Here is a 22,781-nt window from a genome sequence, read left to right as displayed (position 1 = left end):
CATCACACAGGGATTTCAGAGTTGTGGGACTCTGCAAGCTGTAAGAGTATACACTGGTGCATGAAAACAATGCTCCTGACCAAATCCTTTTGCACTACCCGCTGAGAAACAACTGCCATTGAGCGGCTATCACTATGTAATCTCTACCTCAGGAAATGCATCTCCAGGTCACCGTCTGGCCCTTACACTATGCCTAAGAACTTGGTTCTTCAGGCACCGGGATTAATGCAGATTGATGCTTACCAATCTAGCTCAGCAGAAAGAGCTAACAGGATACCAAGTTACTGGCTTACCCCTGAAAAATATAAAAGGCTCAAAATGACTCAGACCAGAAGTTACATGCTGTTTAGGAAACAAATGCAGAACTAAGGTAACTGGACACTGTGAGGGCCAACGGTGCCAGTCACTGCCTCCTCTCCTGATTCTGTTGAGACGTACGGGCACATTTTGACTTTTCTAGCACATTTCTAGGGTCCTCAAAGGTCATCACCATGCTGCCTGAGTGACATTCCATCAGATGAGCTGCCACACAGGGCCTATGTCAGTTTACAAAGTCCCTTTAGAAACCTGGGGTATAGCCACACTCACACTTTTGTAGAACATGTTTCCATATTCACTGAAAAACATTGAGTAGTGAGTGCTCTCCACTTCCAGGACCTCGGATACTGGGATCTCTGAGGTAAAGACCCCTTTCTCCAGGAATATGTTCTCAGGAATATGTTCCTCACTGAGAAAATCCCCATCACTCAGGCTTTTTTTTTTTTTTTCTAAAGATTTATTATACATACAGTGCTCTGCCTGCCTGGACACCTGCAGGCCAGAAGAGGGGACCAGGTCACATTTTAGATGGTTGTGAGCCACCGTGTGCTTGTTGGGAATTGAACTCAAGACCTTTGGATGAGCAGCCAGTGCTCTTAACCTCTGAACATCTCTCCAGCCCCACCCTACCCCCATCACTCAGTCTTAATTGGGTATTTTATCTGAGAAGGGGCCTAGCATTTAAACACTTAGTGATTTACAAAATAGTCTCACAGAATACTCGCTGTGGCCATGTTTCAGTGTTGACTCCGAAGGGGCTTATGTCTGGGCAGTGGTCTGCCTTCCAATCTGTAGTCTTAGTCCACAACAGTAATTCACATTGGCATTAAGTGTGGCTTACCTTTCTCCGGTTTCCTTCCAGCCAAAAAAGGACTAGTTAAGGGATTGCAAGGTCAAAGCTGAGCCTCCCCTCTAACACTTAGGGCCTTTGGTTTATCAGACAACGTCTGTAAGTGCCCCACTCCTCTTTCCTTCCCAGGATGACACAGCCACTGTAACCTCAGTCCTGAGGGTGGGAAGCTAATGGAAGCTGGGGACATAGTGTATGTGGTCATGTGCTTGCTTAGCAGACTCCAAGCCCTGGAGTTTGATTCCCAGTATGCCATAAACCAGACGCCAGTAGTGCATGTCTGTGATCCCAGCACTCAGGAAGTGGGGGGGGGGGGGAGAGATAGGGTTAAAGTCATGGTCATTGTTAGTTCCAGGCTGGTCTGGGATGCCTGAAGCCCTGTCTCTCACACACACACACACACCACGTTAATGCAAATGGTAACAAGCGTAAAGAAGGGTGGGAGAGATGGAGAGACTAGCAGAGCCATTTGCTTGGACTCAGTTTTCTTGTTTGCAAATGTTAGCTTTTCCACATTTCCTTTTCCTAGTTCTAAAACGAAATGATTCTTCGAGAAAATAGAATTCTGTAAAGTGTGGAATTTTCCTGCCACTTCCTGAGGGCTCAGCTCCATTCACGAGCCTCTCGGAATTACTTTAAAACTGTTTTGAATATTTGCTAAGCAGCTGTCAAAACCACTCACTGAGTACATCCATGCAGTCCGTGGTCCAAGAGCTAATGGTTTAACTGCAGAGAGAGGCTGCCATTAAACACAAACACTCTCTCGCGTGCTTATGCACAACAGGCAGAACCACTTTTGGGAATGGTTTCTGTATTTCAATTTTATTTTTACAAAAAGGCAATAATAGCGAGGGGGAGGTAGTCAGAATGCTTGCTTGGTCACTCAAGGGTAAGAGACGGCCTCAGGCGGCAGCAGCGAGTGGGCCAGGCTGCTCTTCCCTGCCTCTGTTTCTAATGTCAGTGAACAGAGAGAAGTCCAAAACAGGGCTAGCTGGGCTTAAGTTTGCAAGGTCAGTGTGTGTAGACTGTGGCAACTGAAGGGAAAGTCAGACGTCTCATGGCCCCATCCAGAGGTTAAGGGCTTGGTCAGACTACTGGGGCCTTGACTCTTGGCAGGCTGGGGCTTGTCTTTGGGCTCTCCTGGGCCTCCCTCTCCAGGGCATATAGGGGCCACGAGCATGATGCCTTGGGTAGCCCCTGTGTACCACAGGGGCCTGGCGCTGGTAACAGGGTGGGTGGAAATTGGGCACAGGTGGCTGAGGATAAAAGCTAAAGTTGCCCTCGAAGGCATATCCTGTGTGGGTGGGTGAGGGGCCTTCTGAGTGCATATAGAACTCATCTGACTGGAAAACGGGGTCTGCCGAAAAATAGCTATCTTGTGGATAGGGCGGTACCGGGGGCATCGCCTGAGGTGGGGGTATGGGGCACCCTAGTAGGGGTGGGGGTCTTGCGGAGAAGCCAGGGGGTGGGAGTAGGGGTGGTGGTGGTGGTCTGGGGAAAAACCCGGGTGGAGACATGGCAAAGGCCTGAGGACCTCTGTTGCCCTGGGGCTGCCTTTCCTCTACCTGGCCTGAACTTTCCCACTGCACAAGATCAGGTTCCCATGGGTCTCGCTGGGGCAGCTCCACTCCCCAGGCATCGGCCATGTGGGCCAGCAGCAGGTAGGAGAGTCTGCGGTGTGCGTGCTCGTTCCAGTGCACGCCGTCTCCCTGCAGGTGCTTCCTGCACTGACGGAAGTGGAAATTTAAGTCTAGCACGTCGAAACAGCGTTTCGTGGCTTCCGCATGGCTGTACAAGTTGGCTTGGTTCACTCGCCTTTTCAGGGTGGCCACCGAGATCCGGTACTGGCCCTGGCCCTGGCCCTGGCCCTGGCCCTGGCCCTTACACTTTTGCGGGAGGAAGGCCGCCTTGATCTTATCGCCCAAAGGCATGGCAGTGTTCCACACTAGCAGGCACGACTTGGGCAGCACCTGGTCCATGCGCCCAAACACGTCCTTCAGGTTCTGTCTGTAGCTACTTAAGAAATTCTGCCCATACCTGGAGACATCCCAGAGGCAAGAGTTCATAATGATGACGTCTGGGGCGTGCCTGCCGGACTGCAGCTCCTCTAGGACGCTCTCCATGTACTCAGAGTAGACCCGGGTGAGAAAGTAGAAGCGCACCAGATGGTGGTCGGAGCAGAACTCGCGCACCTCGCGGTAGTCGGTGCGGTTGTGTAGGGTATCCAGCTCGCCTCCCTTCATCAGCTGGTCCTTTTCAAAGCTCAGCTCCCCCTTGGTTCTGAGCTGCTTGTGCGTGAGCAGGCAATCCTTCTGCAGGAGGAGCACCAGGTCCTTGTACACCGCCCTATGCACAGAGTCCCCAAGGACGACCACAAACTTGTTATGGAGTAGCTGCTGGACCTCCGAGGCCAGCAGGCGGACCATGGTGCCCACGGTGCGCCTCTCAGCTCCCTCTTTTGCACAGGCTGGGCCCGGGAACTGCTAGAACAGAAGAGAGAGCGCTAGGAGGGATTCACCCTTAGGCCGAGCAGCAAGCATAAGAAAGATAGGGGAAGTACGGTAAGTTAAGGGAGGAGCTGCCACCTAAGGGCGTGGTCCCCTCCAGGGAACCCACACTACAGGCTAAAGAAGGCTGGGTGGAAAGGTGGCTAGGGAAGAGAGCTGGGGAAGCAGGAAGCCCTCCTTGATCCGGCTGAAGTTAAGGCCTGCAGTTTGATCCCAACTATTGGGCTGCTTTGTGCTCGCCAGGCTCCACCCAGCCAGGAGGCAACTGGAACCACTTAGCAGCCCACAGGTGGTCATCAACTCAAAACAAGTTAACCGGAAGATGCTGCTGCGGGCATAAACACAGTTTACTACAAAACCCTGTGTCTTCCCTTAGCTTTCTTTGTCCGTGCATTTCTTGAAACTCAAATCATCTTTAATAGGGTAAAAATCCAAACCACTTGGCTGGGGGAAATGGTTCAGTAGGTGAAAGCAGGAACAGTGCCAGTGAGAGGAGCTGTGCCCAAATGCCCAGGACAAACACGCGGATCTCAGTTTACCTGTCAGCTTTGCCTAGCCAACACGGCAGGCTTTAGGGTTCAGAAAGAGAACCTGTCTCAAAAAATTAGGTGGACAGTTGTGCCTGGGGACGGCTGCCTTTAATGCCGGCATTTGGGAGGCTGAGGCAGTCAGAACTGAGCACAAAAGGCTAGCCGGGTATAGTGAGTTCCAGACCAGCCATTGCTATGTACGGAAAGCTTGCCTCAATAAATACATACATGTGAAAAAAGGGTAGAGAATGGTAAGAGGAACACATAGCCTCAGACCCAGAAAGACAAATAAATATTACATGTTTCCTTAAAAAAAAAAAAAAAAAAAAAAAGGGAGGGGGGAAGACACGCAACACTGATCTCCAGTCTCCACACATGAGTGCATATATGTGTGCACATACCACTCCCCCAATGCCACCCACATACTTAAAAAAAGGAAGACAGAGAGAAGGTTCTGGAGGCATGGGCATGACATACAGAAAGATCTAGTTCAGTCCTCCAGCCATTTACAACACAAGGAAAAACTCCAGGGACTGAACACTGCCTCACTTTCGTCCTCTTCGGAGCTGGTTAATTTGCATGCCCCCAGGGACTGAGAAAAGGCCTTTGCCTTTCTAAACACTTGGGACAGAACTGCTGACAGCTGTGGGACTCTTTGTCAAATCCTCATATTAAAGCCAGGTGTGGTGGCGCAAGCCTTCCATCCCACCGCAGCAGACTCAAGAGGCGGGAGGATCTCCACAAATTGAAGGCCAGCCATGGCTATGTTAGGGGACCCTGTCTCAAAACACACACACACACAAGACCCCTTCAAGTTAGGCTCATTTCAACCTGCCACTTAGGATTCCTTTCCTGGGACAATTAAAGAGGTCGAAACACACTTCAATAGTGCTACCCGTAACTGCTGTTCTTCTCATTTCCTCAGGTGAGAGGATGAGGCGAGAGCCGTTCCCAAGCCTTTCTGAACTCTCCCCAGCTGGTTCAACTCAGCTGTTCTGAACCGCCTCCCCAAGCTGATTCAAACCAGCTTCTCTTGCCTTCTGACTAAATTGCTCTGCCTGGTGTCAAACGAATCCTGGTAGTATGTTTGAATCGTCTGGCTCCCCGTCTTCACCTGTCTAGCTTGGTCTCTCTGTGACCCGTTTCTGTAAAACTGTCCCTGTAATCGACTCTTGGTGAGAAGCCCCTGCTCTCTCCCTGCACCGCTATTACGTAGCTTCTCTTTCCTCTCCTGCTCTCAGGAAAGTTGGGCATATCTGTGACACCTTCTGTCACATCTTTCTCTGCCCCTCAGTGATACATCTCTTTCAAGCATGGCTGCTCCCGTCTATAAACTAACCTTCATTATGTGCCATTAAAGGCGTGTATTAAGAGCCTCTGTATTCCAGCCAGATCGTACTGTAATCCAGAGTGTGTCTAGGTTCCCTTGGGACCACAGAGACCTATGAGGTCTTTGGATGTGATCCCTTGTCAGAGCAGCAGTGTTGCTGGATTAAAATTCCTCTAGGGTACCTGGCACAGAGAGAGCCAGGAGCTGGGGCCCCATTACCACACAACCAGCGAGTGGTAGCAGAAGCTGTGATCTCGGCACTTGGGAGGTAAAGGTAGGAAGAGCAGATGTTCAAACTCATTTGTGGCTACTTAGTGAGTTTGAGGCCAGTCTTGGTACCCTCGAAAAGAAAAAGGAGGAGTTAACGATTTGTCCTCTGAGCTCAGCAACACTGACATATCGGCCTTAGTAGTCTGGGGCTATATAATGCTAGAGTTTAGGAGGCAGGAAAATCGCTACAAATTCTAAACCAGCCTGGCTTGCATAGTAAGACCCTGTCTCAAAATTCCTAAATAAACAAACAAATGGAGGGGAAAGGGGAAAACCTCATACAGCATAACCCAATCAAAGGCAGGAGGATCAAGGGTTCAAGGCTAGCCTGAGACAAAAACATGCAAATGTGCTCTATTGCTTTGGAGCCTAGATACCAAAGGGGGCACCAGCTCTGCTTGCTTCAGCTAAGTTACTAGTCCTCTCTGTGGAACTGGACTTCAGAACTCACATCAATTTGATGTGGGGGTTGAGTGCAGAGCACTCATTCTGTTTTTCCTCACGTGTATGCAGGTGCTGCCGGAGGCCAGAGAGTGCCAGAGAGTGTCAGATTCTCCCGAGTTCCCAGCGGTTGTGAGTGGCCTGATGTGGGTGCTAGGATCTGAATAGCAGGCCTCTTAGCCCAAGGCAACTCTCTATTGAGCCCGAGTGTAAAGTACTCACAGCAATGCCTGTCAAGCTCCTAAGCATCAGTTAGTGATTTAGGGAGCAAAGGACAGTGCACCAGTGTAACCACCTACCTGGAGAGAGAGAGAGAGACAGACAGACAGACAGACAGACAGACAGAGACAGAGACAGAGAGAAAGAGACTACAGAACCAAAGGAGACGACAGGGGAGGGTTTGAACAACATGCTGCTATTTACAGAACGGCTCTTGGATGCCAAACACTTTAAGGTGACCTAAATGAAAAGATTGCCTCCCTGTTCCCATTTTATAGAAAAGGCTATGGTGGAGCCAAGGCTTACTAAACACCCAGGGCAGACAGTTGTGCGCACCCGGGGGGGGGGGGGGGCAGGGGTGGAAAGAAGGACAGCGCGCGCCACACCTCATCGTCCATTCTGAAGCTCGAGACACGAATATTAAACCAGATATTAGCACAACCCAGGATAACAATGGGCTGCAGGCTGTGACTCCCCCGTGGGCAAACTGTGGCTCCCAGGGTCTTAACCAGGGAGCCTTGGACCAAATGCCGCTCGCAGGGCGCAGGGCCAAGTCAAGCAGAACTGTGTAGAATTCTCCATTGTCCTGGGGAGGGGGGGAAGGGAGGGAGGGGGAAAGGTGCAGATAGCATCGAGGAGGAAGGGAGGGAGAACATTCCAGTAAAGCAACTGAAGCCAAAGCGAAAGGGGGTGGGACAACCAATCAGATAGACAAAACTCGGACGCCCTCTGCCTGGTTCCCCCTGAGAAAGGATGGGCTGGGCCGGGATGGCAAGAGACACATGACAAACCCTAAATGACTTTTACTGGACTGGGAGAACAAGTTAGAAAGAAAAAGTAATCTTCCCAGGTATTTAACGAGGGCCAGGAACTTCCCGCTTCAGGTTCTTTTATTGATAAGAACAGAAACAAAAGGGGTATTTGAATACTTGGAGAGGTTTGCTAAACCCCCTTATTAGTTTTGGAAGCTATTTCATGGACTCACTGAATTAGGAGGGAACGCGGCCGGTCAGCTGTTGTGTTCCTAAACCAGGTGCAGTCTCGGCTGGTGTGCGGCAAAACACCTATAATCCCAGGTTAGGGCACCAACACTGAGTTGCTCAAAAAGCAAGCCTAAAATGAGTTGGTCTTTTCCCTCAAAGGAAAGAGATAAGAAAAGGCTGCCAAGGCCAGATAAGAAGGGAGCTGACTCTGTAGAGGGTTGTGTGCAGAAGCGCCCAAGGCTGTCTAAGGAGTGAGGGGGCGGCGAGGGTGGGGGGGAGGGGTACAAGGACTGTCCTTGCAGCCTACAATTCTACTAGTAAAAAACTGCATGATTCCCCAAATCCTTATTGCTTTCTATTTTGCTGCAAGATATAGGGCTCTGAAGCTGTGGGAGAAATATGCATTAATAATGGCTACTGCTATTAAAAGAAAAATGACTTTCAAGCAATTTGCTTGTATTTCTCAATTTGGGGATAATTAATTTTTCAGTAGCTTCATAGGGCATGAATTATAAATCTTTGACTATTACTTTATAGCTATCCCAAGCCAAACCCAGAGCATTTATTTTTCATTAATCGATGTTTTGTAATAATTAGGTTAGTTTTTGGAAGAGTGACAATGAATGAGGCTGGTTGCTCCAGAGATGGGACAGGTCTTAAATCATGAAGCAGACCTAACAATTTCGATACTGCTTGGATTTCTTGTAGGAAAAACTTGGAACAAATTTAATAGTTTGAGTCTAAGTGCCCACTGTAACATTATCCTAGGATTATAAAACAGCTCCTTTCTGTTTAAAGGCATTTGGGGGCGGGGAAATCGAATTTATCTATGTACCCATCCATCCACCCACACACCCATCTATCTAGTTTTTTGAGACAGGGTTCACACCTTGTAGCCTGGTGGGCCTGGAACCTGATATTTAGATCAGGATGGCCCTGAACACGAAGATCTTCCCGCCTCTGCATCCTGAGTGATGAGACCTAAACAAGCCCAGCTCAAACCAATATATATATATATATTTTTTAACTTTCCCAAGATCTCCTTCAATTTTAAAGCAATGAACGTATAGACTGGAAAATAATTATTTCTCAGGAGCTCACCTACTTGACCTCCCTGTTTTAGTATTAGTTTAGTTTTCCAAGTTGAAATCAATTCGTCAAAAAACTGTAGCCGGGCGTGGTGGCGCACGCCTCTAAGCTCAGCACTCGGGAGGCAGAGGCAGGCTGATCGCTGTGAGTTCAAGACCAGCCAGGTCTACTAAGTGAGTTCAGGACAGCCAAGGCTACACAGAGAAACCCTGTCTCGGAAAACCAAAACCAACCAAACAAAAAATTGTGCGGCCTGCAATGGGCCTACACTAGATTGGACTGGGCCTACCAACAGATAATTACGGATCCTAGAGTCCTCCCCAGAGCTTGCCTGCAAATACTGGCTCCTGATAGGTTTTTGGGGAGGGGCAGTCACCCAACTCTGGACTCAGAACCTGCCATAGGCTTTTAATTTGGAGCAAGTAAGCTAATAACCACTCTACAGAACACCAAAAGTGTGTGTGGAAATACTATGTATGTATGTATTTTTTTTTTTGGAATTAGTATTTTTAAAGTGGCTTTAAGGTCACATTAGATACATAAAAGTACTGTGAAGAACTGTGGTAAGTGTAGCAACAAAGAAACCACTGCCCGGTAGCCGCTGGGAAAACCTCTTCCTCCCAGGGCAGGGGGCATCACCTATTTAATAGGCTCAGCCTAATTAAGTTTAGTAAAAACCTAGTTTCCAGTGTGTATCAGGGCCTTGACAGCTGTCTCTCTGCACACATAACTTGGTTGACACCAAGTTACATAGATGAAAAGTTGAACCACAAAGACGCCCAGCCTTCAAAGCGGGTTCCAGGCGATCCTGCCCAGGCAGGGGTACGGAGCCCAGGACCACAGAGGCAACGGCAACAGCAAAAATAATCAAATATAAAGCTTTCTTGGGCTACAGAAAAAACTCAAGGGGTAAATTTAAGAATGAAATGGAAGTCCTTAATACTTGCTACACAGTTTTTAGAGAAAAGGCAAGAATTCACAGCAATCCGCCTGCCTCTACCTCCCGAGAGCTGGAATTAAGGGCGTGCGCCACCACTGCTAAGGTTAAGATTTCCCCCCAAGACAGGGTTTTTCTCTGTAGCCCTGGCTGTACTAGAACTCGCTCTATAAACCGGGCTGGCCTGGAACTTAGAGAGATCCGCCTGCCTCTGCCTCTCGAGTGCTGGGATTAAAAGTGTGCCCAGCTGCGTCCACCGCCACCCAGCTCCCATTTGTATCTTTTTTTTTTTTTGGTTTTTCGAGACAGGGTTTCTCTGTGTAGCCTTGGCCATCCTGGACTCACTTTGTAGACCAGGCTGGCCTTGAACTCACAGCGATCCACCTGCCTCTGCCTCCCGAGTGCTGGGATTAAAGGCGTGCGCCACCACGCCCGGCTCCCATTTGTATCTTTTAAGCAATTCTTATGAGTTTCATGTAGATCTCATAGCTATGCAGATTTTTACATTACTGTCCCGAGTTGCTATTTCAACTGCCTCTATAATCTGTCTAAATACTCCGAGAAACAACAGCGCCATCCATACTGGTCTCGGGCTGGTGACCCATCTTTCTGAGCCTTGGTTTCCTCTTCAGGTCTCTCGCCCCCGTGTCTCAAAGGCCTAGTCCTGCCTGCAGGACACCGGGTCCCCTTTAAGCTCCAGCACAGCGAACTGACCCGACTCGGGTTCTAGAGAAAGCAGCCTGAGGGCCCTTAGTCCTTGGAGCCCCAACCCTGAGGACCCCCTTCCCACCGAGCGCAAGGGCAGACACAGACACCTACCTCTTTCTGGGGAAGAGGCCAACAGCAAGTCGCACCGCCGCCGGGAGCTTCCTACAGCCAGAGTGCACTAACCCTGCATCCTAGTCACTAGCCCTAAGGTTAGCTCCCACCCTTCTAATTTCTCGCTGCTTTTAAAAAAGAAAGGTAACCTCGTTGGCTCCACCTCCAGGCCTGTCCTACTGCCTGGCCTTCAAAGCCACATTTTTAGAGCGCTGTTTGCACAGCCTGTGTCCGGCCCTCTCCTCCCACTCCTCCTTTGACTTTAATTTGGCTTCTAACCGCATCAAACCCGAAGACATTTGTCAGTAAATCACCACTGGCTTCTTGGCTTCCTTTCAAAGGCCGATTCTTGTCCTTCCCAGCTGCTGTTGACCGAACTACTGCAACGCGCCCTCCCGAGTCCTTGTCACTGGCACCGCTGGGGCCTGTCCTCCCCAACAACCCTCTGCCTCGAAGTTTCTCAAGGTCCTCTCCTCTGTTCTCCACCTTGGCTTCAGGCACCCTCACGCCTTCAAGCAGTCCCTATTTTGCCCTCTCTAGTTCTGGCTCTTGCTCTTCCCAGCCAGATTGTAAATGGCTTCTCTTCCCCTAAACCCAGGAGGAAGAAGACAAAGGACCACCCATCACCTTATCAATACTATTTGTATGCAGATAACTCAGAACCGAGGCCGTAAAGCACCAGGCTGGGAGGGAGGGCCCGGGATTTGGCCCTGGGGTTAGATCCCGCTGGAGAACTCCTCCAGACGTGCCTTCTCCCAGCTTTAGGCCTTCTGGCTTAGAGGGGTGGGAAACCTGGTAAATCGGAGCGGCTTCTTAACAGTAGATGGCTAGCAAGATGCTGCCACGTTTTAAACCAGCCCCTTCTCTACCCGGAATGTCTCCTCAGCTGCAGGCATTCAGGTGTGTAAAGTTCTTTAGTCGGGGAAGGGAGGAATAACAATAGCGTTCCAAACTCTCCAGGGTTCTTTATCTTCCTGCCAAATTGAGACAACCCCTAAGCCAATTCCCTCCTGACCTTTGGACAGTCTTCCTCAAGATAAACATTGGCTGTGGCCTGGAATGGACAGCCTGCTCTCAGTACGTTCAGAACGACTGGCAGGCTCTGGTCATTTTCATTTTTCCTAGGTGACTGTTACGACTATTCTTGAAGCATCACAATCCTTAAAATAATAGCCTGGATGGGGCCGGGTGTGGTGGCGCACACCCTTAATCCCAGCACTCGGGAGGCAGAGGCAGGCGGATCGCTGTGAGTTCGAGGCCAGCCTGGTCTACAAAGTGAGTCCAGGATGGCCAAGGCTACACAGAGAAACCCTGTCTCGGAAAAAAAAAAAAAAAAATAGCCTGGATGTAGCTTCACTCAGTTATTTCTACTTAGGGTCTGAGTCACGCTGGAGAAGACATGTGCATCTACTTTATCTATCGAATAGCAAACTGTGTGTTAATATATAAATCATAAATATATAGATAGATAATATATAATCCCATTGCTATACATGTAAGTTACATACTCATATGTACACTGAAGACATGCTTTAGGATTTCGCAACGTTTTCAGAAGTTGAACGATAGCTTAGTTTGTTTGTGTGGTTAATTTTCAGTGTGTGTGTGTCTGTCTGTCTGTCTGAGATCAAACACAGGATCTGTTTCTTATGATGTACTCAATCTAGTCAATTTTGTCAGAAGTTTTTCCCTTGCCCTCCTTCCTACAGGCCTCTCCTTCCTCCAAGGGCGCTCGCTGCTCCTGGGTGCCTGATTTGCTGCTGCAGTTAACTGCCCTGTCATGCAGGCTGTCCTCAGACACAGGCTCCTGCTACCTCTAACTCCAACTGTTCCCAGAGGCCCCTGCTCCCAGTCTCCTCAATCTTGGCATGCCCTCACTTGCCCATCCACAGCCTATGTCGCCTTGCACTGGACATTTCAAGGAGCACTGCCTCTGCCTGTTGCCCGGTTGGAGCCTCACAGCCCAGTCAGGTAGGAGCTTTAGTTTAGTTTCTCCTTACAGAGGACTCAACAGCTGTCAGTGGAGGCGGAGGCTGTGCAAAATCGCCCAAGGCTGCTCAGCTGGCTAAAGCCAGAACTGGCCTGTTATTGAGAGCAAGTCTTCTGATAAGCTTGGGGCTTAGGGTTCCTTTCTTTGGGTGGAAGGAGAGTTTCAGAACCCAAGCTTTTAACCCCAGTTATAAGTATTTGCTGAAATTAAAATAAGGAAGTAAAATGATCTAGAAAGAGAAATGTGCGTGTCGTTCTCCTCCTTGCTATTCTCTGCTGGAAAATCTATTTTGCACAAACTTTAAATTTTTCTCCAAGGAAGCAAAGCAGGTATGAAGTCTATCTGGTTCCATTTCCACCATGCAGGGTGTTAGGTAGCCTTATTACTAAATTATTATTACTACTTGTGCTAAAATGGAGTATTTAACCGACTGTTTAGCAGCACCAATTGTGTAACATTACTTAGGCCCCGCCCCCTTTAAGTGTTTTACTTGCTTATCCCTGCTGCCTTCCTCTTCAGGAGCCTAATAGAGACTTTTCGTCTTCTACATTTACACATAAAAAAAAAAAAAAAAAAAAAAATCAAGGTTGAGAGATGGAATGAGCTCCAACACTGTCACATGCTGATGAAAAGCAGGGCTGGGGTGCCAAGGCTTTGTGGTCAACCACAGCAGACAAGATTGCACAGACAATACATAGGTCCTGCGCCTCCTCCTTCCTTCAACACCTCATTGGCTGTTTCCTTGCACCTTTAAAAAGAAGGAGGAGAAGGAGGAAGAGGAAAAGGAGAAAGAGGAGGAGGAGGAAGAGGAGAAGGAGGAAGAGGAGGAGGAGGAAAAGGAAGAAGAGGAGGAGGAGGAAGAGGAAGAGGCAGGCGGCGGCGACAGGAGAGGAGAAGAAGAAGAAGAAGAAGAAGAAGAAGAAGAAGAAGAAGAAGAAGAAGAAGAAGAAGAAGATATTTAATTGTTTACCAGTCTGGGCCACACAGCAGCTTGTCATTTGGTGCCACCAAGTCCAGCCGCTGAGTGCCCCATCCTCCCACCGGCCCAGTGACTCTTTACCGTGGGAATCTGAAAAAAGATGGTCAGGAAGGTTTAAAAGAAAATGGGAAGCATCTTTCTGTAATCTTTTGAGGCCTTTCTCAGCAACTTAGGGAGTAAGAAGACAGCCTAGGCTACAGGAGACCCATTAGCAAAAGAAAAGAAAGAAGAGACCTGGGCTGTACTTACTTATTGAAAGGACTGGTGGTTTTTTTTTTTTTTTTTTTTTTTTTTAGGTGTCTGTTGACTCTAGCTCCTCCCCTCGACAGAGTCCTTTCCTGGCTGTCCATCAGAACAGCCAAGACTCTGTCTTCAGGGTGAAAAAGTTCAACCTTTGGTGCTGGCTGCAAAAGCCAGTGTCTGGGGAGGTGATGCCATTTCCGGTGGCCTCGGGGGTGGGGGGTGGGGGTGGGGCAAATAACAGGATATTTGCTGTCTTGCTTTAGGAAGAATAATGACCAAAGTTTAAGACTGTGTCATTACCATAGATGAAACTTGAAGTGGTAATTTGGCCCTGACTTTGTTTTCATTTTGCCTTTTCAGAAATTTGAATGTAACTTATCTTGACCCTTCCTGTTTTCTTTTTTTTTTAACTGTTCAGTTCTTCGCTTTTTATTATTGAGGTGTGGTGAATATAATACAGAAAGCATCATAGTCGGGAGGAAGGGTGGGGGGGGGGTCTGAGAGACGTGAGGAGCCAGATTTCCCCCTTTCTTATTTGGTGGCCATGATCCGTGTTGGGGGAGGGGGAGCCTTTTACAACCCAGACTCCCACTTCCCTCTAGATAGGCACAGAGCCCTGTGGGGGAAAGGACAGTGTCTCCACAGTTGGGAGTGGGCACATGGGCCCAAGGCTGTCCAGAAATCAACAGCCCTGTGACCATCAGGTAAATGCGGTAAAGGTCAGAGTTAGTACTCATCCCTTCCACTTCTCCCAGATTGCCACTGGAAACTGTCAGCTGCTTAGGGGGAATAAAAAAGGGCCTCTGATTCAACAGATAAGCTCCGGCCTTGGGTTCTGGTTGAAATGATCTCATTTGGGGGAGGGACGCTCACCTCCCTACAAACAGCAAGATAAAAGAAGGAGGAAATGAGTCAGAAAAAAAATAGGAGGGGATTTTTTTTTTTTTTTTTTTTCCGAGACAGGGTTTCTGTGTAGCCTTGGCTGTCCTGGACTCACTTTGTAGGCCTCAAACTCACAGTGATCCTCCCAAGTGCTGGGATTAAAGGCGTGCGCCACCACACCTGGCTCAAAATAGTGACTCTTTAATAGGTGTTCCAGGCTCTGTCCTCTCTCTCCCAGCTTCTAACCTCCATTACAATAAACAGAATAAAGAACAAGATTCATTCTGCAAATGAGCCCAGTTAAGTGGCCCATGCTTACAACCCTACCCCTCAGGAGAGCAGAGGCAGGAGGATTGCTACAAAGCCAAGGCCAGCCTGGGATTTAGATGGCAACCCTGTCTTAAGCACAAACAACAAAAGATCCCAGGACGATCCTGAAGCCCAACCCTGCATGCTTTGCTTAGGACTTTATTTTTCATTTATTATTAGGTAGGCTGGTCAACAAAGTGACTTCATTGCCGTTTCTTGAAAAATATTTTGGGGGCTGGAGACATGGTACAGAGGTTAAGAGCACTGTCTGTTCTTCCAAAGGTGCTGAGTTCAATTCCCAGCAACCACGTGGTGGTTCACAAACATCTTTAATGAGATCTGGTGCCCTCTTCTAGCCTGTAGGCATGTGTGCAGGCAGAACATGGTATAAGTAATTTTAAAAACTTTTTTTTTTGTCCTCAACTACCTCACGTGTCTAAAGATGTAATCACATACCTTCTGCATTGTTCTCGTTTTGTGTAAATTATTATTACTATTTATCTTGCCCAAATTATTTTAATGATTTTTGGGGGTGGGGGGGAGGAGAGAGGTTTGAGTTAGGGTTTCTTTATGTTATCTTGGCTGGCCTGGACTCCATTTGCAGACCAGACTGGCCTTGAACTCACAGTGATCTGCCTGCCTCTGCCTCCTCGAGTGCAGGGATTAAAGGCGTGGGCTACCACGCCCAGCTAATGATTTTAATGCAATCTTTACTGTGTCTCCAGACAGGACTTCAGTCTAGAACCCAACTGAAAACCTGAGTATCTTAGTTCTGAACAGGGTAACTTGAGGGACTCTGCCCTACCCAGTGCCAAGGGCTCTTTACATGGGTTGCAAATGGGGGCCAGGCGTGGTGGTGCGTGCCTTTAGCCCCAGCCCTAGGGAGGCAGAGGCAGGTGGATTGCTGTGAGTTCGAGGCCAGCCTGGTCTACAAAGCAAGTCCAGGACAGCCAAGGTTAACACAGAGAGACCCTGTCTCAAAATACACACAAGCAAATGGGGCCCAGGCATGGTGACACACACCTTTAGTCCTAGCACTAGGGAGGCAGAGGCAGGTGGATCTCTGAGCTGGAGGCCAGCCAGAGTGAGTTCCAGGAAAGCCAGGGCTACATAGAGACCTTGTCTCAAAAAACAAAAAACAAAACAACAACAACAACAACAACAACAAAAAAAAAAAACAAAAAACAAACAAGAATTGTAAATGCTTCTTTTATGTTTAATATAAGAAAATGATAAGATACCTGATGCCAGATATTACATTACATGAGGTTTATTAAGTGAGCATGGGGAGAGAAAGAAAGGGAGGAGGGGGTACCTCAGAGAGGGGGGTGGCAAAGACAAAGTAAGAGAGAAGAAGAGGAAGAGTGAGGTAGGACTGTCCTTTTTATATACTGGGCAGGGCTACGCACCCATGGCAGGTAGGCAAAGACATCACAGGTCGGCAGACTGAAACAGAATCTTCACAGTTTCCAAGACCTGAGCTTCAGCAGGTCTGTGCACTGTGAGAACAAGGCTGGGGGAGGGAAGTGTGTGTGTGTGGTGGGGGGCGGAGGTGGGGGAAAGGGGGTGGGAAGGGTCCCAGGTATTCCGTAGTCACCAGGAGACCAGAGACCAGAAGAGCAGCTGTAAATGCAAATGCTAATCTTGTTTGCGATCTTCATGTTTAAACTAAGGTTGCCTGAGAGCAACCAACTGATTTCCTTGCTCCCCACCACCTATTATAACCCACCATCAGCCTCCATTGCTGATTTGGCTCCCTGGAATGCTTCAGAGCCCCGTGAACCTCCTTTTTCCTTACCCATCCCTGAAATGTACTTCCTCAAATGGCCCCCTTTTCATGACACAAAGCAGGCTCTGGTCATCTTCACTTCACAAATGGTGAAATGGAGACTCTGCAGGAGCTTAACCAACTTGTCACCTGGATGGAGTAGGACGGGCGTTTTGGAGCCAGGCCTTCCAGGTGCACAGGGGTCATCTTTGCTGCCAGGTGGGTACACTGCCACGATGACCATTTTTAAAAAAGGGTTTTTTTTTGTTTAGTTTTAGAAAGGATACAAGGGGGCTGGGGGTGTGGCATTAAGCCATAGGCTCTGTTCCCCACATACGCTGACTGAGCATGTGCCTGTAGTCACAGCAATAAGGAGGGGCAGGCAGGAGGATCAGAAATTCAAGCTCATCCTTGACCACGTGTGGGAGTTTGAAGTGAGCTTGAAGTACCTAAGACCTTGCCAGAGCGAGGGAGAGAAGGAGGGAGGGAGGGAGGGAGGAAGGAGGAGGAGGAGGACTGTCTGTGCTCCCAGGTCTCTTCTAGAAGCAGCACTACCTATTTTGTCAGAAACATTCTATACAGGTAATTCCATAGCTGAAGCAATTCTACCTATTTTGTCAGAAACATTCTATACAGGTAATTCCATAGCTGAAGCAATTCTACCTATTTTGTCAGAAACATTCTATACAGGTAATTCCATAGCTGAAGCAATTCTACCTATTTTGTCAGAAACATTCTATACAGGTAATTCCATAGCTGAAGCAATTCCATATTCTTTTCTTCTCTTTCTTTTGTTTTTGTTTTTTTTTTTTGTTTTTTTTGAGACAGGGTTTCTCTGTGTAGCCTTGGCTGTCCTGGACTCGCTTTGTAGACCAGGCTGGCCTTGAACTCACAGCGATCTGCCTGCCTCTGCCTCCCAAGTGCTGGGATTAAAGGCGTGCGCCACCACGCCTGGCCCATATTCTTTTCAAGTCAGGACAGAAAGAGAGCAAAAGTTATCTTGCTGACAGAGCTGGGAAACTCTGGGAATCACCAATAATGCCAAAGCTGCTATAGAGACAACATGTATTTTCCTGAGACATTTCAGATGAGCATGCCAAAGACGATAAATAAACTGTGCTTACATACAGCTAAGATTATATATACATATCTTCTGTTCTCATCCCTAAATCTGGACAATACCGTAACCCTCATACATACACTTTACAATTTTGTTTATAAAAGGAAATTCTCTTAAGCCTGGTTGTAAAGCATTACTCTTTGAGCAGCACAATACAGAAAGCCACAGATTGTATATACAGTCACCATGACGACAATAAAGGTGTGGGAGACGTGGCTGAGTTAGTAAAGCACCTATGCTAAAAGTTCATGTTAAAAATTTCTTTTCAGCCGGGCGTGGTGGCGCACGCCTTTAATCCCAGCACTCGGGAGGCAGAGGCAGGCGGATCGCTGTGAGGTCGAGGCCAGCCTGGTCTACAAAGTGAGTCCAGGACAGCCAAGGCTACACAGAGAAACCCTGTCTCGAAAAACAAAAAAACAAAAAAATAAAATTTTCTTTTCTATTATTAGTATTAGAATTAGTATTTTGGTTTTTGAGACAGGGTTTCTTTGTGTAATAACCCTGGCTGTCCTGGACTTGCTTTCTAGACCAGGTTGGCATCAAACTCACAGAGATCCTCCTGCCTCTGCTATCCCTTCTGAGTGCTGGGACTAAAGGTATGAGCCACCACACCTGGCCTAAAATATCAACTTTAACTCTGCTGGGTGGTGGCGCAAGCCTTTAATCCCAGCACTTGGAGGCAGAGGCAGGAGGATCTCTCTGAGTATAAGGTTAGCCTGGTTTACAAGAGTGAGTTCCAGAACAGCCAAGACTACACAGAGAAACCCTGTCTCCAAAAACCAATAGACAGACAGAGAGGCAGGTAGGTAGAATAAAATAAACTTCAACTCGACTTCATACCATCCTGTGTTGAAATTCTTTTCTAAAAAAAAAAAAAGAAATTCTTTTCTATGTCAAAGTGAAAGAATCCTGTGTTTGCCTAAATGGAGGCCCCTAAGGGTCAAAGGTCAAAGGTGCTAGGGTGACAATACTGTTCAGTGGTATAGCCATTTAAACAAAGCACAGCTGGAGCCAGAGGCAGACAAGCTACCATGTGGAGATGCAGTCTGGTGAGCTTGGCCCAGGGTCTAGGGTCTCCTGTGTGGGGAGCACAGACCCTCAGGCTCATGAGTTATCTGGTGACCTCACGTCCATGGCGGAGGGCAAAGCTACGATGCTGTGGAACAGGTACATGTGAGATCCTCTGCTCTGGGGGCCAATGGAGTACTAAGCCAGATAGAGACACATAAGGTCCCATGACCTTGGTGGTCACTGAACTTCAAATCTACCTTTTCTTTTTCTTTTTTTTTTTTTTTGGTTTTTCAAGACAGGGTTTCTCTGTGTAGCCTTGGCCATCATGGACTCGCTTTGTAGACCAGGCTGGCCTCGAACTCACAGCGATCCGCCTGCCTCTGCCTCCCGAGTGCTGGGATTAAAGGCATGCGCCACCACGCCCGGCTGGTTTCTTTTTTTTTTTTTTTTTTGAGACAGGGTTTTCTCTGTGTAGCCTTGGCCATCCTGCACTCACTCTGTAGACCAGGCTGGCCTCGAACTCACAGCGATCCGCCTGCCTCTGCCTCCCGAGTGCTGGGATTAAAGGCGTGCACCACCACGCCCGGCCTCCAAATCTACCTTTTCGTTTGTGAAATGGTGACAATGATGAACATTGGAGTACAAAGACTGCGTGAGAAAATGAACCTGGCACAGTGTGTCTATACCAATGTGGACACACACACACACATACACAGGAGGGGGGGAGAGAGAGAGAAAGACAGGCAGAGAGAGAGAGAGAGAGAGAGAGAGAGAGAGAGAGAGAGAGAGAGAGAGAGAGAGGAGAGAGAGATGCACACAATCATAATAAAATAAATCTGTCTTAGTAAACAGAAGCCGTTGACTTTGGAAGCCAGGTGCAGTGAGAGACACCTATAACCCTAATACTTGGAGACCGAGACCAAAAGATCACATGTTCTAACCCAGTCTGGGCCATACGGTAAGACCTTGCCTATACATAAATAAGTCAATCGTGGAGATCTGAATTAAAACATCTCCTGAGTTCAGTTTTTCTAATAGAACTAAGTCAGTATATATCAACTTCTCTTTGGTTGTTTCTAAGTAAGGGCTTAGGAGGTTTGAGACCTGATGAACTAAGAGACCCACGATCCTACTCCGTGCACATGCCTTGAATCTGTCTACAAGCTGTCTTGAAATCGTTTTTTGTGCAGAGTCTGCATTCCACTCCAGCACAGCTCACTGGTTCAGCGCAAGGCTTTGCGGGCTCAGAAAGTCCTTATCCCATGAGCTACATAACTCAGGACACTTGACTCCACTGGAGCCATTTCCAGTGCCAAGTACTAAGTGTGTGGATTGAGCAGCGCCGTTTTCAATTCACTCTAGGAAGTGAACATGTGACCCAGTGCAGCGTAACAGGACTATAGCCATCTTGGCTCAGTTTGCCTACTGGGCAGTCCTGGCAGATATCCCAAGCCCTATAGCAAACAAAGTTGTTAGGCTAGTCAGCCGAGCGTAGTGTGCCAGCCACTGATGCCCAGATTGTTGTTTTTTAACTGACATTTTGAGAAAGGGCAGTACATTCCTACTGGCAGCAGCCCACCTTTGTCTCCCCTGGCATGGAGACACCTTCCTCTTGTGTTAGAGGACAGGGTGCCTCTTGGCTGGGTGCTGCCTGTGGCATCCTCTGCCCTTCAATCTCCAATCAACTACAAATTGTGTAACCTGGAGCATCGGTCTCTTTCTTTTGTGTCTCTGGCCTTTGGCTCTCAAACATTGGGAGTTAGCCGGGAGTGGTGGGGGTGTGCCCCTTTTATTGTAGCACTCAGGAGGCAGAGGTAAGTGAATGTCTGAGTTCAAGGTCAGCCTGGCCTACAGAGCAAGTTCTAGGACATCCAGGGATACACAGAGAAACCCTGTCTCAAAACAAGCAAACAAGCAAGCAAGCAAAACACAAAACTAAAAACACCACTGGGAGTGAGGTTTCAAAAACAACACATGCAGCTGTGTGTGGTGGTGCACACCTGTAGTCCTAACACTCTGGAAGGTAGAGGCAAGCGGATCTCTGTGAGTTTGAGGCCAGCCTGGTCTACAAAGCAAGTGCAGGCCAGCCCAGGCTACACAGGGAAACCCTGTCTCAAAAAAAATCCAAAAAAACCAACCAACCAACCAAACAAACACAATATATGTATATCTGGGCATTAATCATATATAAAGTTCATACTCTGAATTATTATCCACAGGTAATGATGCAAGCTCCCTGTGTGATGGACACAGCTCTGGGCTGTCTTGAGAGCATCCAGTAGGAGCAGAGGCCTCTGTAGGCGAGCAAGGTTGACAGCAAGGTTGCTGTCTTGAGACTTGGGAGACTGAACTGCCTTTCCCATCCTAGTCAGGCTCAGCAGTGACCTTGACCCAGGCAGCAAGCTTCATGAGGCGGGTTGCATAGTCCCACAGTCACGGGCCATTTTTCTTAAAGCTTGTAATTCTTGCCACAAAGGATAATTAAACACTACATGAGAATAAAGATTTTCATATATTGTATCTTGGGACTGGAGAGATGGCTCAGCAGTGGAGAAAGATGGCTGCTTTCCGGGGGGGCTAGGGGGGGTGGGGTTGAGGGGTGGAGACCTGGGTTCAATTCCTGGGACCCACATGGCAGCTCAGGACTGTTTGTGGCTCCAGTTCCAGAGAGTCTTGTTCCCTTTTCTAGTCTTTGAGGGCACTGTACACACAAAACATGACACACAGACATACATGCAGGCAAATAATGATACACACTAAAAAGTAAATACCAACAAATTAAAAAAAAAAAAAAAAAAAAAAAGGAAAGAAAAGAAGCATGTCCCTCACCTGTAGTTAATAATTATTAGGAGACTCCAAGCTGATGACTTAGTGTGTTCTGATTCACGCCCCCCCCAAACCCCTCTTAATCAATTTGACCATTTTTAGATGCACAGTTGAGAGGTATCATATTTGGTGACATATTTGGTGTCATATGGTTATTTCATTCTGCGAATTTGAATCTACACGGTCTATTCCCTCTCCCCATCATACCCTCATCACACAGCCCTGCACCATCCGCCCACGTAGCCCGCATCATCTGCTTTACGCCCTTACACTAGTAGCTCTCCTGTGCTTTCCTGGAGAGTGAACAAACAAGCTCTCCTCAGCTTTCCGCTGTCCCCCAGGTTACTTAGCTATCCTTTGGCTACCACGACCTTTCTTCCTTGGTCAATCCAAACCAGCACAGCATTCCAAGCTATCCTAGCCAGGGGGTGGCACACGCCCCAGCACCCAGGAGAAAGATGGAGGCAAGGCAGGAGTCAAGGTCAGCCTGGTCTATGCAATGACTTCCATGTAATACTTATTGAGACCCTGAATCAAAACTTCAAAAGCAAAAATGCTTCATCCTTGACCTAAAAGAACACCCAGGAGGACACAGGCAGCAGAGGCTGATGGAGGAGATTCTGTTACTTTCACATTTGAAGTTTGTACTTTAAACTTCTGTGTCTGTCTGTCTGTCTCTGTCTGTCTCTGTCTCTCTCTTTGGTTTTTCGAGACAGAGTTTCTCTGTGTAGCCCTTGCTGTCCTGGAACTCTCTTTGTAGACCAGGCTGGCCTCAAAATCACAGCGCTCCACCTGCCTACTTTTTATCAGCCAGGTGGTGGTGGTGTACACCTTCAATCCCAGCACACTAGAGGTAGGTGGATCTTTGTGTTTGAGGTCAGTCTGGTCCACAGAGTGAGTTCCAGGACAGCCAGGGCTACACAGAGAAACCCTGTCCTGAAGAACACAAAACACAACAAGACTTTTTAATTTTCATTTTCAACTTGTCCTATTCAAGCCCTCTACTGACAATTTAAAAAGTCTGGATAGGAAAAAAAAAAAAAAAAGATTAGTGCTTTTTGTTTTGTTTTGGAGACAGGGTTTCTTTGTGCAGCCTTGGCTGGCCTGGACTCACTTTGTAGACCAGGCTGGCCTCAAACTCACGGAGACCCGCCTGCCTCTGCCTCCCCGAGTGCTGGGATTACAGGTATGGGTCATCTCACCCAGAAAAATTTAGTGCTTTTAAGTGGTGGTGTTAATTAACCCCAATAGTAGCGACCTCGTTTCCCCCCCCCCAAACCAAAATGTCTTAACTTATTGACCCCACACAATGGGGTCACCAATTCAGCAATTTTCCTAAGTATCAGTGTCCACTCCACAG

At 48.0% G+C, this 22,781-nt stretch overlaps 1 protein-coding gene across 1 annotated transcript; it reads right to left on the bottom strand.

Moving 5' to 3' along the window:
* Positions 1 to 1,720: 1,720 nt before the first annotated feature.
* On the bottom strand, positions 1,721 to 3,675 carry Pced1b (PC-esterase domain containing 1B). Its single transcript, XM_051160270.1, has one exon. It carries the CDS (start codon positions 3,592 to 3,594, stop codon positions 2,260 to 2,262), a length of 1,335 nt encoding a protein of 444 aa, XP_051016227.1. The 5' UTR covers positions 3,595 to 3,675; the 3' UTR covers positions 1,721 to 2,259.
* Positions 3,676 to 22,781: the final 19,106 nt, after the last annotated feature.

The sequence above is a fragment of the Acomys russatus genome, chromosome 17 (genome assembly GCF_903995435.1).
Source record: "Acomys russatus chromosome 17, mAcoRus1.1, whole genome shotgun sequence".
Classification (NCBI taxonomy): domain Eukaryota; kingdom Metazoa; phylum Chordata; class Mammalia; order Rodentia; family Muridae; genus Acomys; species Acomys russatus.
The sequence above is the reverse complement of the archived record's forward strand: the minus strand, read 5'-3'. Positions and strand labels throughout refer to the sequence as shown.